Source organism: Schistocerca piceifrons, chromosome 2 (genome assembly GCF_021461385.2).
Source record: "Schistocerca piceifrons isolate TAMUIC-IGC-003096 chromosome 2, iqSchPice1.1, whole genome shotgun sequence".
In the NCBI taxonomy this organism is placed as follows: domain Eukaryota; kingdom Metazoa; phylum Arthropoda; class Insecta; order Orthoptera; family Acrididae; genus Schistocerca; species Schistocerca piceifrons.
This window is the reverse complement of record NC_060139.1, coordinates 812,768,302-812,780,717: the sequence shown is the minus strand read 5'-3', so window position 1 is coordinate 812,780,717 and position 12,416 is coordinate 812,768,302. Positions and strand designations below refer to the sequence as shown.

The window sequence follows — 12,416 nt, the reverse complement described above, 5'->3', positions numbered from 1 at the left end:
GGACGCGGGATTGAACCGTCGTCCTTCCGAATGCGAGTCCAGTGTCTAACCACTGCGCCACCTCGCTCGGTTTAATTATTGTCTGTTGGGTATGATAGCTATACTTGTATCATCGGCAAAAAGTACCAGCTTTGCATCTTTGTGAATATAGAATGGCAAGTCATTAATATATATTAAGAACAGCAGAGTACCCAAGACCGAAACTTGCGGCACCCCCATTCTTGATTGTTCCCCAGTTTGAAAAATCAGCAGTTTTTTGCATATAGTGTGAACAGGTTCGAATCCTGCTTCAGGCATGTATGTGTATGATGTCCTTATGTTAATTAGGTTTAAGTAGTTCTAAGTTCTAGGGGACTGATGACCTCAACTGTTAAGTCGCATAGTGCTCAGAGCCATTTGCATCTGCCAAAACAAGCAATAATGCCATACAGCACCATAACCTTGCATTTCGAGAAGTCAAAGCGTTTCACAAGTCCCGCTTCTCGTCAAAATAAAATAAAATAACATCTTAGTCACACCGCTGTTGGGAAATTTCATTGATATTGACAATTACTAAGACGACTGGTCGTGAAAGTCTACAATGTATGGCTCTGAGCACTATGGGACTCAACTGCTGTGGTCAGAAGTCCCCTAGAACTTAGAACTACTTAAACCTAACTAACCTAAGGACAGCACACAACACCCAGCCATCACGAGGCAGAGAAAATCCCTGACCCCGCCGGGAATCGAACCCGGGAACCCGGGCGTGGGAAGCGAGAACGCTACCGCACGACCACGAGATGCGGGCTCTACAATGTATAAGCAGCTAAGCAGCCTTTGATTTAGTGGTGACCTTAAAAGTTATTCGCTAGTGAAGAACGTGATGTGACAGAAGGTATACAAACTGAGAGTTTTTGCTACGCTACGTACTATTGACTGATTTCATTCATCGAGCTGAGAGATAATACGGGCAGTGGAGGCGATGGAGAAGTATTTTTTTGCCGTCGGCTACTGACGACCGGTGCAGTGTGCAGGGTAACGGTGCGGCAGGTGTGGCGGGGAGGGCGCGGCAACAGGATCCGACAGAACAAAGCGAGAGGCGGGAGGCGCCGGGCTCCCCCAGCGGGCCCCTGCAGCAGCAAGCAGCAGGTGTCGCCGCGGCGGTGGCGGACCGTGGGAACGGCGCGGCCCTCGCGAGCCCGCATGCAGGCGGCATTCCGGGACCGCGGGCAGGGCCGGCCGGCCGGGCTACTGGCTGGCAGGAGGCTGGGCACGGGCCGCGAGCGCGCTGAGCTGGCACCCAGCCACGCACGCGCGCCGCACACGCCGCCGGCAGCGGCAGCGGCTCTGTGCGCCTCGCCTCGCCTGGCCTGGCCTTCCCACGGAACTGCGGCCTTGCGGGCGCCTGCACGAGCCAGCGGCCGTGGGACGCGCCTCCTCCGGCTGCCAAAGGGCCCCACGGGTTGTCAGAGCCCGACACGCGGGACACGTCATCAGTCACTGTCGTTACCAATACAAAATATACACTACTGGCCATTAAAATTGCTACACCAACGAGAAATGCAGATGATAAATGGGTATTCATTGGACAAATATATTATAATACAACTGACATGTGATTACATTTTCACGCAGTTTGGGTGCATAGATCCTGAGAAAACAGTACCCAGAACAACCACCTCTGGTCGTAATAACGGCCTTGTTACGCCTGGGCATTGAGTCAAACAGAGCTTGGATGGCGTGTACAGGTACAGCTGCCCATGCAGCTTCAACACGATATCACAGTTCATCGAGAGTAGTGACTGGCGAATTGTGACGAGCCAGTTGCTCGGCCACCATTGACCGGACGTTTTCAATTGGTGACAGATCTGGAGAATGTGATGGCCAGGGCGGCAGTCGAACATTTTCTGCATCCAGAAACGCCCGTACAGGACTTGCAACATGCGGTCGTGCATTATCCTTCTGAAATGTAGCGTTTCGCAGGCATCGAATGAAGGGTAGAGCCACGGGTCGTACAATATCTGAAATGTAACGTCCACTGTTCAAAGTGCCGTCAATGCGAACAAGAGGCGACCGAGACGTGTAACCAATGGCACCCCATACCATCACGTCGGGTGATACACCAGCAGGGCGATGACGAATACACGCTTCCAATGTGCGTTCATCGCGATGTCGCCAAACACGGATGCGGCCATCATGATGCTGTAAACAGAACCTGGATTCATACGAAAAAATGACGTTTTGCCATTCGTGCACCCAGGTTCGTCATTGAGTACACCATCGAAGGCGCTCCTCTCTCTGATGCAGCGTCATGGGTAACCGCAGTCATGGTCTCTTAGCTCATAGTCCATGCCGCTCCAACGTCGTCGTACTGTTCGTGCAGATGGTTGTTGTCTTGCAAAGGTCCCGATCTGTTGACTCAGGGATCGAGACGTGGCTGCACGATCCGTTACAGCCATGCGGATAAAATGCCTGTCATCTCGACTGCTAGTGATACGAGGCCGTTGGGATCCAGCACGGCGTTCCGTATTACCATCCTGAACCTACCGATTCCATATTCTGCCAACAGTCATTGGATCTCGACCAACGCGAGCAGCAATGTCGCGATACGATAAACTGCAATCGCGATAGGCTACAATGCGACCTTTATCAAAGTCGGACAACAACGTTTCACCAGGCAACGCCGGTCAACTGCTGTTTGTGTATGAGAAATCGGTTAGAATCTTTCCTCATGTCAGCACGTTGTAGGTGTCACCACCGGCGCCAACCTTGTGTGAATGCTCTGAAAAGCTAATCATTTGCGTATCACAGCATCTCCTTCCTGTCAGTTAAATTTCGCGTCTGTAGCACGTCATCTTCGTGGTGTAGCAATTTTAATGCCTAGTAGTGTATTTCCGTCTCGACCTCACCTTTTATTAACATATGTCCGATTTCATTGCGTAAAAGTAATCCCCTCATGCAATGTGAAAAAGCCCATGGACGGGGAGCTCGTGACGTCACAGTGGCGAAATTCGAGGCGTTTGAGAAAGACAGGCCGTGGCACGTACGCCACAGCACCTGACGCTGCATGTATTAAGGCCCGCTCACTCCAGGCCAACGAACGACAGAGACTGCACTCGGCCAGACGTTGATCTCCAATGCTCTGGCCTTTGACTTCTCATCCACACGAAACGAAGGGCTTGAAACAAAGGGATTCGGCCATGTGGAGTCTGTTATGCTTTGCTTTGCATGCTGTGTGCGAGGAATAGAGGCTGTCCATGAACAGAGAATTCAAAAATGGCTCTGAGCACTATGGGACTTAACTTATGAGGTCATCAGTCCCCTAGAACAGAACTACTTAAACACACCCATGCCAGAGGAAGGACACGAACCTTCGACGGGTGGAGCCGCGCGAACCGTGGAAAGCGCCTAGACCACACGGCTACCCCGCGCGGCTAGTTCCGGCAGTTGCATTCTTGAGTCGCAGAATTGCTATGTCACTACTTTCTTCACAGAAGATTGAAGATAATGGTAAGCTTCGCTTACAGCTCCGGCATTTTAGGGGAAGTGAGAGCACGTGGGTGTTGGATCCAGACAAAAGGCCACTGTGATTGTTATAGTCAGATTATTGTACCAGCCAAGGTAGTTGCAGTGCTGAAACCAGAGAAGACTGGGGACAACCCCAAACATTTTAGATCAATTTCTCTTTTATGCACTGTGTATAAATTATTTGAGAGAATTCTGATGACCAGACTTTCCCTATATATAGAAACCTCCTTGCCAATGGAGCAAGCAGGTTTTAGGCCTAAAAGAAATTGCTGTGATCAGGTCCTTGCCCTCACAACCATTATCGAAAAGGGCTATCAGGATAATAAAAAAACTGGAGTTGTCCTGTTGGATCTAATCTCAGCATGTGATACAGTGTGGAGGGATGGCCTACTTTATAAACTGATAGAAAAAACTCAGAGCAGCCAGATCTATAAACTTATGAAGAACATTTTAACGGGAAGAAAAATTAGTGTAACTGTTTAACAGCAAAACCAGCAGTTGCATAGCGCTCAACAACGTACTCTCAAAGGGCTCGGTATTGGCCCGCTTATTGTGTAACTTGCACACTGCGGTTTTCCAAGAAACAACGTCCCGTAAGTTTATATGCGCAGACAATATGGCAATAGCTTATCAAGTAAATCTTTTGAAAAAAATAGAGCAGAAATTGAAAGAAGACCTAAACCTGTTGCATCTATAATACACCAAATGGCATCTCTGCCCGAATCCAGACAAGAGAGTAAGTGTAAACATGCATCTCAATAACAAATGGCTCTCAGCACTATGGGACTTAACTTCTGAGGTCATCAGTCCCCTAGAACAAAACTACTTAAACCTAACTAACCTAAGGACATCACACACACCCATGTCCGAGGCAGGATTCGAACCTGCGATCGCAGTGGTCGTGCGCTTCCAGACTGTAGCGCCTAGAACCGCTCGGCCACTCCGGCCGGCAACAGAGAATTCAGATACACATTCTTTCTTGATCCTGTAACACCGAAAATACAGATAAAATACCTTCTGTACCATCCAAAACTTTCGCCGTTTAATATTCGTTGATAACTTGCACCGTACTTTCGGTTCTGAAGATGTAAGCTCTATATAACTGATTGTAATTATAATGAAAATATTGTAAATTGCTGGATAATAGCCAAAGGAACTTTATTGACGTGTATCGATAGCAAAGACGAAATAGTAGTAGTAGTACCATTGTTTATATTTGGGTGTGGAGAGTCTGTGTCGCGTTGGGAGCAGAGAGGAAGCAGAGCAGCTTGAGATGGGAGAGTGTAAAATTGACTGTCCCATAACTATCCGTGGCTCTGGAGACGACTTGGGGTTCTTCTCATCGAGCAGCGGCAGCAACAACGGCAGCTCACCACTGCCGTCGGCTACATTCTTCGTCGTCCGCACACCTGCAACATCATAAGTCTGTTAACTGACAATCTTAGTAATGTAGAGCCTTTGCCCAGCTACATTCCTTTCATAAAGTATGAATAACTTGTATAATAACTTGCAATAGTTAAAACTTGTAGGGAACATGTGTTGTCATTGTCCTCAGACATTATTACCAAGCAGGGTCCCTTTCCTTTCCATGGAATCACCGAGTGTCATAAGAACATCAAAAATTAACTATTTACTGCCAGTTTCAGACTAAATTTTCTGCCTTAGTAACTTCATTCTTGTACTGCATAACAGAGACTACTTAAAGTAAAGTAAATTTTCACTGGCAAACCTAATAACTAAAGATACAGCAAAAATTAAAAGTGCGCAATTTCATTTATCCTGTATTTAGCTTACCGAGTGACTTCTGCTGGCTTGGTATTAATTTTACTGTTGTCATTTTGAAAGTAAAATCAATTGCTCATTTGCTTATAGTAAATTCAGTTCAATCTTTCAATAATCGAAAGTAAATTGCTTGCCTTTTTCTAAATTTGGCATTACGTTACACTGAGATTATTGAAAGCTGTTTTTTTACATAGCAAAGTTGAAGTTAAGCGCGTCATTTATTTAACCAGTAATTTCATTTAACGTTACTTTCTAAGTTTATTGTTTCAGAATAAGTCACAACGCTCTTGTTGCCACGCCAGTGATTATTTGCTTAAATTTCTTTGCCCTTACGTTTCTCAAGATTCTGGTGATTCATTGCCCTAGCGGGCTGCCGACCGTTTAATTATCCCTTTTTTCAGGTAATCATTGTTTTCTTTGTGGACTAGTGATTTTTGAAGTAAATATTACATGGTATCCTTCCCCCCGCCTCTGTGCGGTTCGTGGGCGATTGCACTATATTCCACCCACTTCAAAATTATCATCAACATACAGTTTAAATTTAGAATACATTCTTCCTCCAGGAGAGTGTGTTGTACACTTTCCTTCAACTAACCTGTGTTATTGTCCTCCGTAATGACAGCCTTATTCCCTGTAAAGTTTCATTAGGCATATGCGATCACGGTCAGTTATATCGCACTCCAGTAGGCAGATTAGGAAGGGGGAGGTTAAAATCTAACACCAAATAGTATGAGTAAAAATAATACATAACCTCTTTGCTGTATTAGTAGCGTCAGTTGTAGAAATATATGCAGATACAGAAACTTTATAGCTTAAATATTGATTAGCTTCCATATAGATTTCCCGTGGGCTCTGCAGGGAGCCTAGCGTTTGCGAAGTGTGGCGAACAAGTCGACTAGTCTGACGTCACGAGTTCGTTGAGGAGCTCGCATATCTCGTGGGCCCCAGTGCAGTTCCACGTCACTCTACACTGCGGAGCGTAAAATGACGAATGCGACATGTAAGATATCTGCAGTGAAAGTCCGACACCAATCATTTTTACCTTACAAGCAGAACTGAGGAGCTACCACATTATACTGAGTTAAACTACGTATTCGATGGATTTTCTTTATCACAGAACTGTTTCAAAGCATCAGCAAATCGAGGATCTCTCGAAAAGGCGTCATTTTATCTGCGATTTGTTGTAGTAAAGTGACACATAACTACATATCGGTAGATAAACGCTTACTGTAGTTGATGTTTTTAGCGTTACAACTTGTGTGCTACGAAAAGACACCGTCCCAGTGCTACGGCACAGCGATAATCTGTCAAAAGCGCGTCGTTTTGATACAGTTTGTCATAGTTAACTATCAAATAATGACAGTTGTAGATACAGAAATTAGACAGTGTGTATCTTATATAGAAACAGGCTGCCATCTTTGACAAAGGAAAGCTGATAGTGTCGCATGTTGTGAGCCCCCAAAGTAGCAAGTTCTCGTCCCCCTCTTTACAAATTTTCTTTTTACTTTCTGTTTTCTAAAAGATTCGGGTCTTTCTTATTAATTTAATGCAAGTCTTATCTACAGTAATCGATGTAATTCATTATAAATAATGTAACTGCTGCAATTATTGTTGAAAAGGCCAACGATTGGAATGCTTCCGCAGTGGCCAGAAATCTCCACTAACTGACAGTCTGTCAGGAACGAAACACAAGTTACGCACTGGAAGGTTTTGCCGTTATCAAACTCTCTAAAAAAAAGGGATATACGATCTATTAGTTTTATGGACTGCCTCATATTTGTATCCTGTTGGTAAATACTTTTTCAATGATGGTGAGCTACTTAGAAAAAAACCTCCTCCTCTACTCAAATGAAACTACGAAACGAATCTCGACCCTGAATTCTATAAGATGAAGTACATTGCTTTAGAGTGATGTTTGTCAATGCAATACGGATTCTAAGGATGTGCAAACTGGCATTAGATACTATACTTTTATTGTATTCAGTTTAAAACCGAGAGTAGGATGAAGATAACATTAACTAATAACTTCTATTATGTACGACAGGTCGCTGTACAGCATTTTTCGCTATTCAAGCCATCTACGAGCCCAGAATCTTCTTCGCAGTTTCCTCCAGTTTTCTTCGACAGTCGCCAACACAGTAAAGGCGGCTTTAAGCGCGTTCATTTTCGTGAAAAGAAAAGAAAAAAACGGAAATGAGCGTTTGGCGTCATTGGCCGGGAGGCCCCTTACGGGGCAGGTCCAGCCGTCTTGCGGCAGGTCTTATTACATTCGACGCCACATTGGGCGACCTGCGCGCCGGATGGGGATGATGAAGACAACACAACACCCAGTCCCTGAGCGGAGAAAATCCCCGACACAGCCGGGAATCGAACGCGGGTCCCTTAGGACGGCAGTCCGTCACGCTTACCATTCGGCTATCGAGGCCGACATTTTTGTGAAGAAACAGTGTAATTTACGCGCACAAGTCACAGAAGTGGCTGTAGAGCGATGTGACAAGTCGTTGCAGAGAGTGCAGCAACCGCGACGGACTGCTCCTCTGTCGTGCTTCGTGGTGAGAAACATATCCCATGTGAGAACGACCTTTTAGGACTGCTCTCACAGAGGCATCGAAACATGTGGATTCCGCCAACGAAGACGACCGATCGTTTCGAATCAGGACGCCTTTACGTGCGCGGTCACAATGCAACCGCTCTCATCGTCAGAATGAACTGACTTCAGACGACAATCGGAGAAATTCAAACCTATATTATTCGGTAGAATCAGTCGACATAATAAATACGGACTGCGATAAACTCTATGTTTAGTCCATCCTGAGGATGAAAAATATTACAGTCGGTAAATAGAAAGTAAATGTACACTCCTGGAAATGGAAATAAGAACACCGTGAATTCATTGTCCCAGGAAGGGGAAACTTTATTGACACATTTCTGGGGTCAGATACATCACATGATCACACTGACAGAACCACAGGCACATAGACACAGGCAACAGAGCATGCACAATGTCGGCACTAGTACAGTGTATATCCACCTTTCGCAGCAATGCAGGCTGCTATTCTCCCATGGAGACGATCGTAGAGATGCTGGATGTAGTCCTGTGGAACGGCTTGCCATGCCATTACCACCTGGCGCCTCAGTTGGACCAGCGTTCGTGCTGGACGTGCAGATCGCGTGAGACGACGCTTCATCCAGTCCCAAACATGCTCAATGGGGGACAGATCCGGAGATCTTGCTGGCCAGGGTAGTTGACTTACACCTTCTAGAGCACGTTGGGTGGCACGGGATACATGCGGGCGTGCATTGTCCTGTTGGAACAGCAAGTTCCCTTGCCGGTCTAGGAATGGTAGAACGATGGGTTCGATGACGGTTTGGATGTACTGTGCACTATTCAGTGTCCCCTCGACGATCACCAGTGGTGTACGGCCAGTGTAGGAGATCGCTTCCCACACCATGATGCCGGGTGTTGGCCCTGTGTGCCTCAGTCTTATGCAGTCCTGATTGTGGCGCTCACCTGCACGGCGCCAAACACGCATACGACCATCATTGGCACCAAGGCAGAAGCGACTCTCATCGCTGAAGACGACACGTCTCCATTCGTCCCTCCATTCACGCCTGTCGCGACACCACTGGAGGCGGGCTGCACGATGTTGGGGCGTGAGCGGAAGACGACCTAACTGTGTGCGGGACCGTAGCCCAGCTTCATGGAGACGGTTGCGAATGGTCCTCGCCGATACCCCAGGAGCAACAGTGTCCCTAATTTGCTGGGAAGTGGCGGTGCGGTCCCCTACGGCACTGCGTAGGATCCTACGGTCTTGGCGTGCATCCGTGCGTCGCTGCGGTCCGGTCCCAGGTCGACGGGCACGTGCACCTTCCGCCGACCACTGGCGACAACATCGATGTACTGTGGAGACCTCACGCCCCACGTGTTGAGCAATTCGGCGGTACGTCCACCCGGCCTCCCGCATGCCCACTATACGCCCTCGTTCAAAGTCCGTCAACTGCACATACGGTTCACGTCCACGCTGTCGCGGCATGCTACCAGTGTTAAAGACTGCGATGGAGCTCCGTATGCCACGGCAAACTGGCTGACACTGACGGCGGCGGTGCACAAATGCTGCGCAGCTAGCGCCATTCGACGGCCAACACCGCGGTTCCTGGTGTGTCCGCTGTGCCGTGCGTGTGGTCATTGCTTGTACAGCCCTCTCGCAGTGTCCGGAGCAAGTATGGTGGGTCTGACACACCGGTGTCAATTGTTCTTTTTTCCATTTCCAGGAGTGTATTTAAATGACGTGTGGCTTGGGCCTCCCGTCGGGTAGACCGTTCGCCTGGTGCAAGTCTTTCGAGCTGACGCCAATTCAGCGACTTGAGTGTGGATGGGGATGAAATGATGGTGATAAGGACAACACCCATTCCCTGATCGGAGAAAATTCCCGACCCGGCCGGAAATCGAACCCGGGCTGTTAGGTGTGACATTCCGTCCCGCTGACCACTCAGCTACCAGGGGTGGACATTACATTCGGTATATAGACCGTTCGCCTGGTGCAAGTCTTTCGAGCTGACGCCACTTCAGCGACTTGAGTGTGGATGGGGATGAAATGATGATGATAAGGACAACACCCATTCCCTGAGCGGAGAAAATTCCCGACCCGGCCGGAAATCGAACCCGGGCTGTTAGGTGTGACATTCCGTCGCGCTGACCACTCAGCTACCAGGGGTGGACATTACATTCGGTATATAGATCGGAGTGAAATCACAGTTTTATTATAAACCACGGGTAGACAAAATTTTTATGGGAAATTATAGTCGTAAATTACACAGTCAAGTCACATTAATGTGACAATCTGTCGAAAGCCTTTTGCCGTGCGGACGTGCAGGAAGATAATCATTCAGGTTTAGGAAGGTACCGGAAGGGATGTGGAGCCATACCAACACTGTGGCCAGCTGCGTTAGGTTTCTCGGTTGAGAATAAATGGCGGAACAGCCCAAGGTCGTCTCACAGATTCTCGACTGGGTTTTAATCTTGGAAGTTGGTGGGGAGAGGAGTACGGTAAACATGCTCGTACTCTCCGAACCACACACGTACACTGCCAGCTACGTGACAAGTTGCATTGTCTTGTTGGTAGATGCTATCGTGCAAAGGTAAAAAGAAGCTGCATGTAGGGGTGGACATGGTCTCTAAGGGTAGATGCACACCTGTGTTGACCCACTGTGCCTTCCAGAGTGACGATATCACCCAGGGAGTACCATGAAAACATTCCCCAGACCAAACACTGCCTTCTCCGGCCCAGACTCTCCCGACGGTCGTTACAAGGCCATACGCGCCAACTGCCATCTGTCCGATGGAGATTGATCGAAATAACCAGTTGCACAAAAGAAATTTAATTTGCTTAACCGGTTTCAGGCACCTAGTGCCCCTCTTCAAAAGGCTGTTCCGAAAAACATACCACAAATAAGTAGAAATCAGATAAGAATATTACAATTAAGGACGAAAAGTTTTAAAGACTTTTAAAATTTTACAGATAAAAATTGTACTTACTTGTTATTTGCTGCGTCAACAATAAGTTGCATGCGGAATATTTCTGTGATCTTACAAAAATTCAAAAGCAGTAAGTAACACAATTATGAATCCATTAACACAACAAGAGCTCGTAAATGCTTACATGTGGATCGTAGCGCCTGTAAAAAAAATACCAAACAAATGCAGGTATCACGCCAGAAATGCAGCTAATCTGCTAATGACCTCCTTATCTTGGGAATGTTTTCAGGGTGGGAATGAAAGTACGATAAAATAATGATAAAATAATAACGCAAAATCTTATACATCTATGGTTGTCAAACAAAAAAGTAAGAGCACATAAGCAGGATGGTAAGTATTATAGAAAAACCTGATGATAAATAGTCTAACATAAGTTAGCACCAACGACAAGTAGCGCTGTGGATGGAAAATTTGAGAGCTAATCTCCAAACGGTTGCCTGCGATCAGTAGCATGCTAGCAGGGAAGCTGTCAGCAACAACAAATTGCGAAGTGCATCATGGGGCTGCAAACTTTAACTGTGGTAAGTGGAGAGACAGGTCTCAGTCACCGGCTAATATTAACTATCGGAAAGTGACTATAGAGGAAAAGAAGCGTGGGCACAATTATATCATAGTGAAAAAACGAGTACTGGATTACATGCAGGGCGCAAGTACGTCTCTTGAAAGAACTGCAACTGAGGGCATTTATACCAATTGTACGGTACTGTAAGCTTTAGAACACATCGCTCAACTTGTGTACAGTTGCCAATAGCTTGGCAGCAGAAATACGGCCGCATAAACAGCGCGGGAGACGCACCAAGGGGCGAGAAGTAATAATGGGAATATATGGAAGAACAATTGCTAATAAGTAGGTAAAACGAAGAGTCGAATATAACTATAGGAGAAAGAAAACGGGGGATTGTTGTACACTTTTGTTGCAGTGAAATAACTAGTTTAGTGGTCACAGTTCGTACTAATTGGCGGAAAGTCGTCGAGTAAAACAGAAGTGATTTCTGGCGTACCCAAAGGTAGTGTTATAGGCTCTCTGCTGTTCCTTATATACATAAACGATTTAGGGGACAACCTGAGCAAAGGTCTTACGTGGTTTGAAGATGACGCTGTCGTTCATCGTCTAGTACAGTCATTAGAAGGTCAAATAAAATTGAAAAATGATTTAGATAAGATGTCTGAATTATGCAAAAATTGGCAATTGACCGTATATAATGAAAAATGTGAGGTTATCCACATGAATGTCAGAAGAAATCCGATAAACTTCGGTTACACAACAAATCAATCAGGCTTATAGACCGTAAATTCAGTTAAATTTCTAGGAATTACAATTACGATTAACTTAAATTGGAAAGAACACGTAGAAAATGTTGTGGTAAAGACGAACCAAAGACTAAATTTTATTGGCAGAACACTTAAAAGATGCAACAGATCTAGTAAAGGGACTGCCGTCATTACCCTTGTCCGTCTTCTTTAGAGTACTGTTGCGCGGTGTGGGATCCTTAACAGACAGGATTCGCTTAGTTCATCAAGAAAGTTAAAAGAAGGGCAGCACGTTTTGTATTATCGAAAAATAGGGGAGAGAATGTCACGGACGTGATAC

At 46.3% G+C, this 12,416-nt stretch overlaps 1 protein-coding gene across 1 annotated transcript; it reads right to left on the bottom strand.

Moving 5' to 3' along the window:
• Nucleotides 1-925: 925 nt before the first annotated feature.
• On the bottom strand, nucleotides 926-1,516 carry LOC124775889. Its single transcript, XM_047250723.1, has one exon. The coding sequence runs from the start codon at nucleotides 1,514-1,516 to the stop codon at nucleotides 926-928; it is 591 nt and encodes a 196-aa protein (XP_047106679.1).
• Between the last annotated feature and the right edge of the window lie 10,900 nt (nucleotides 1,517-12,416).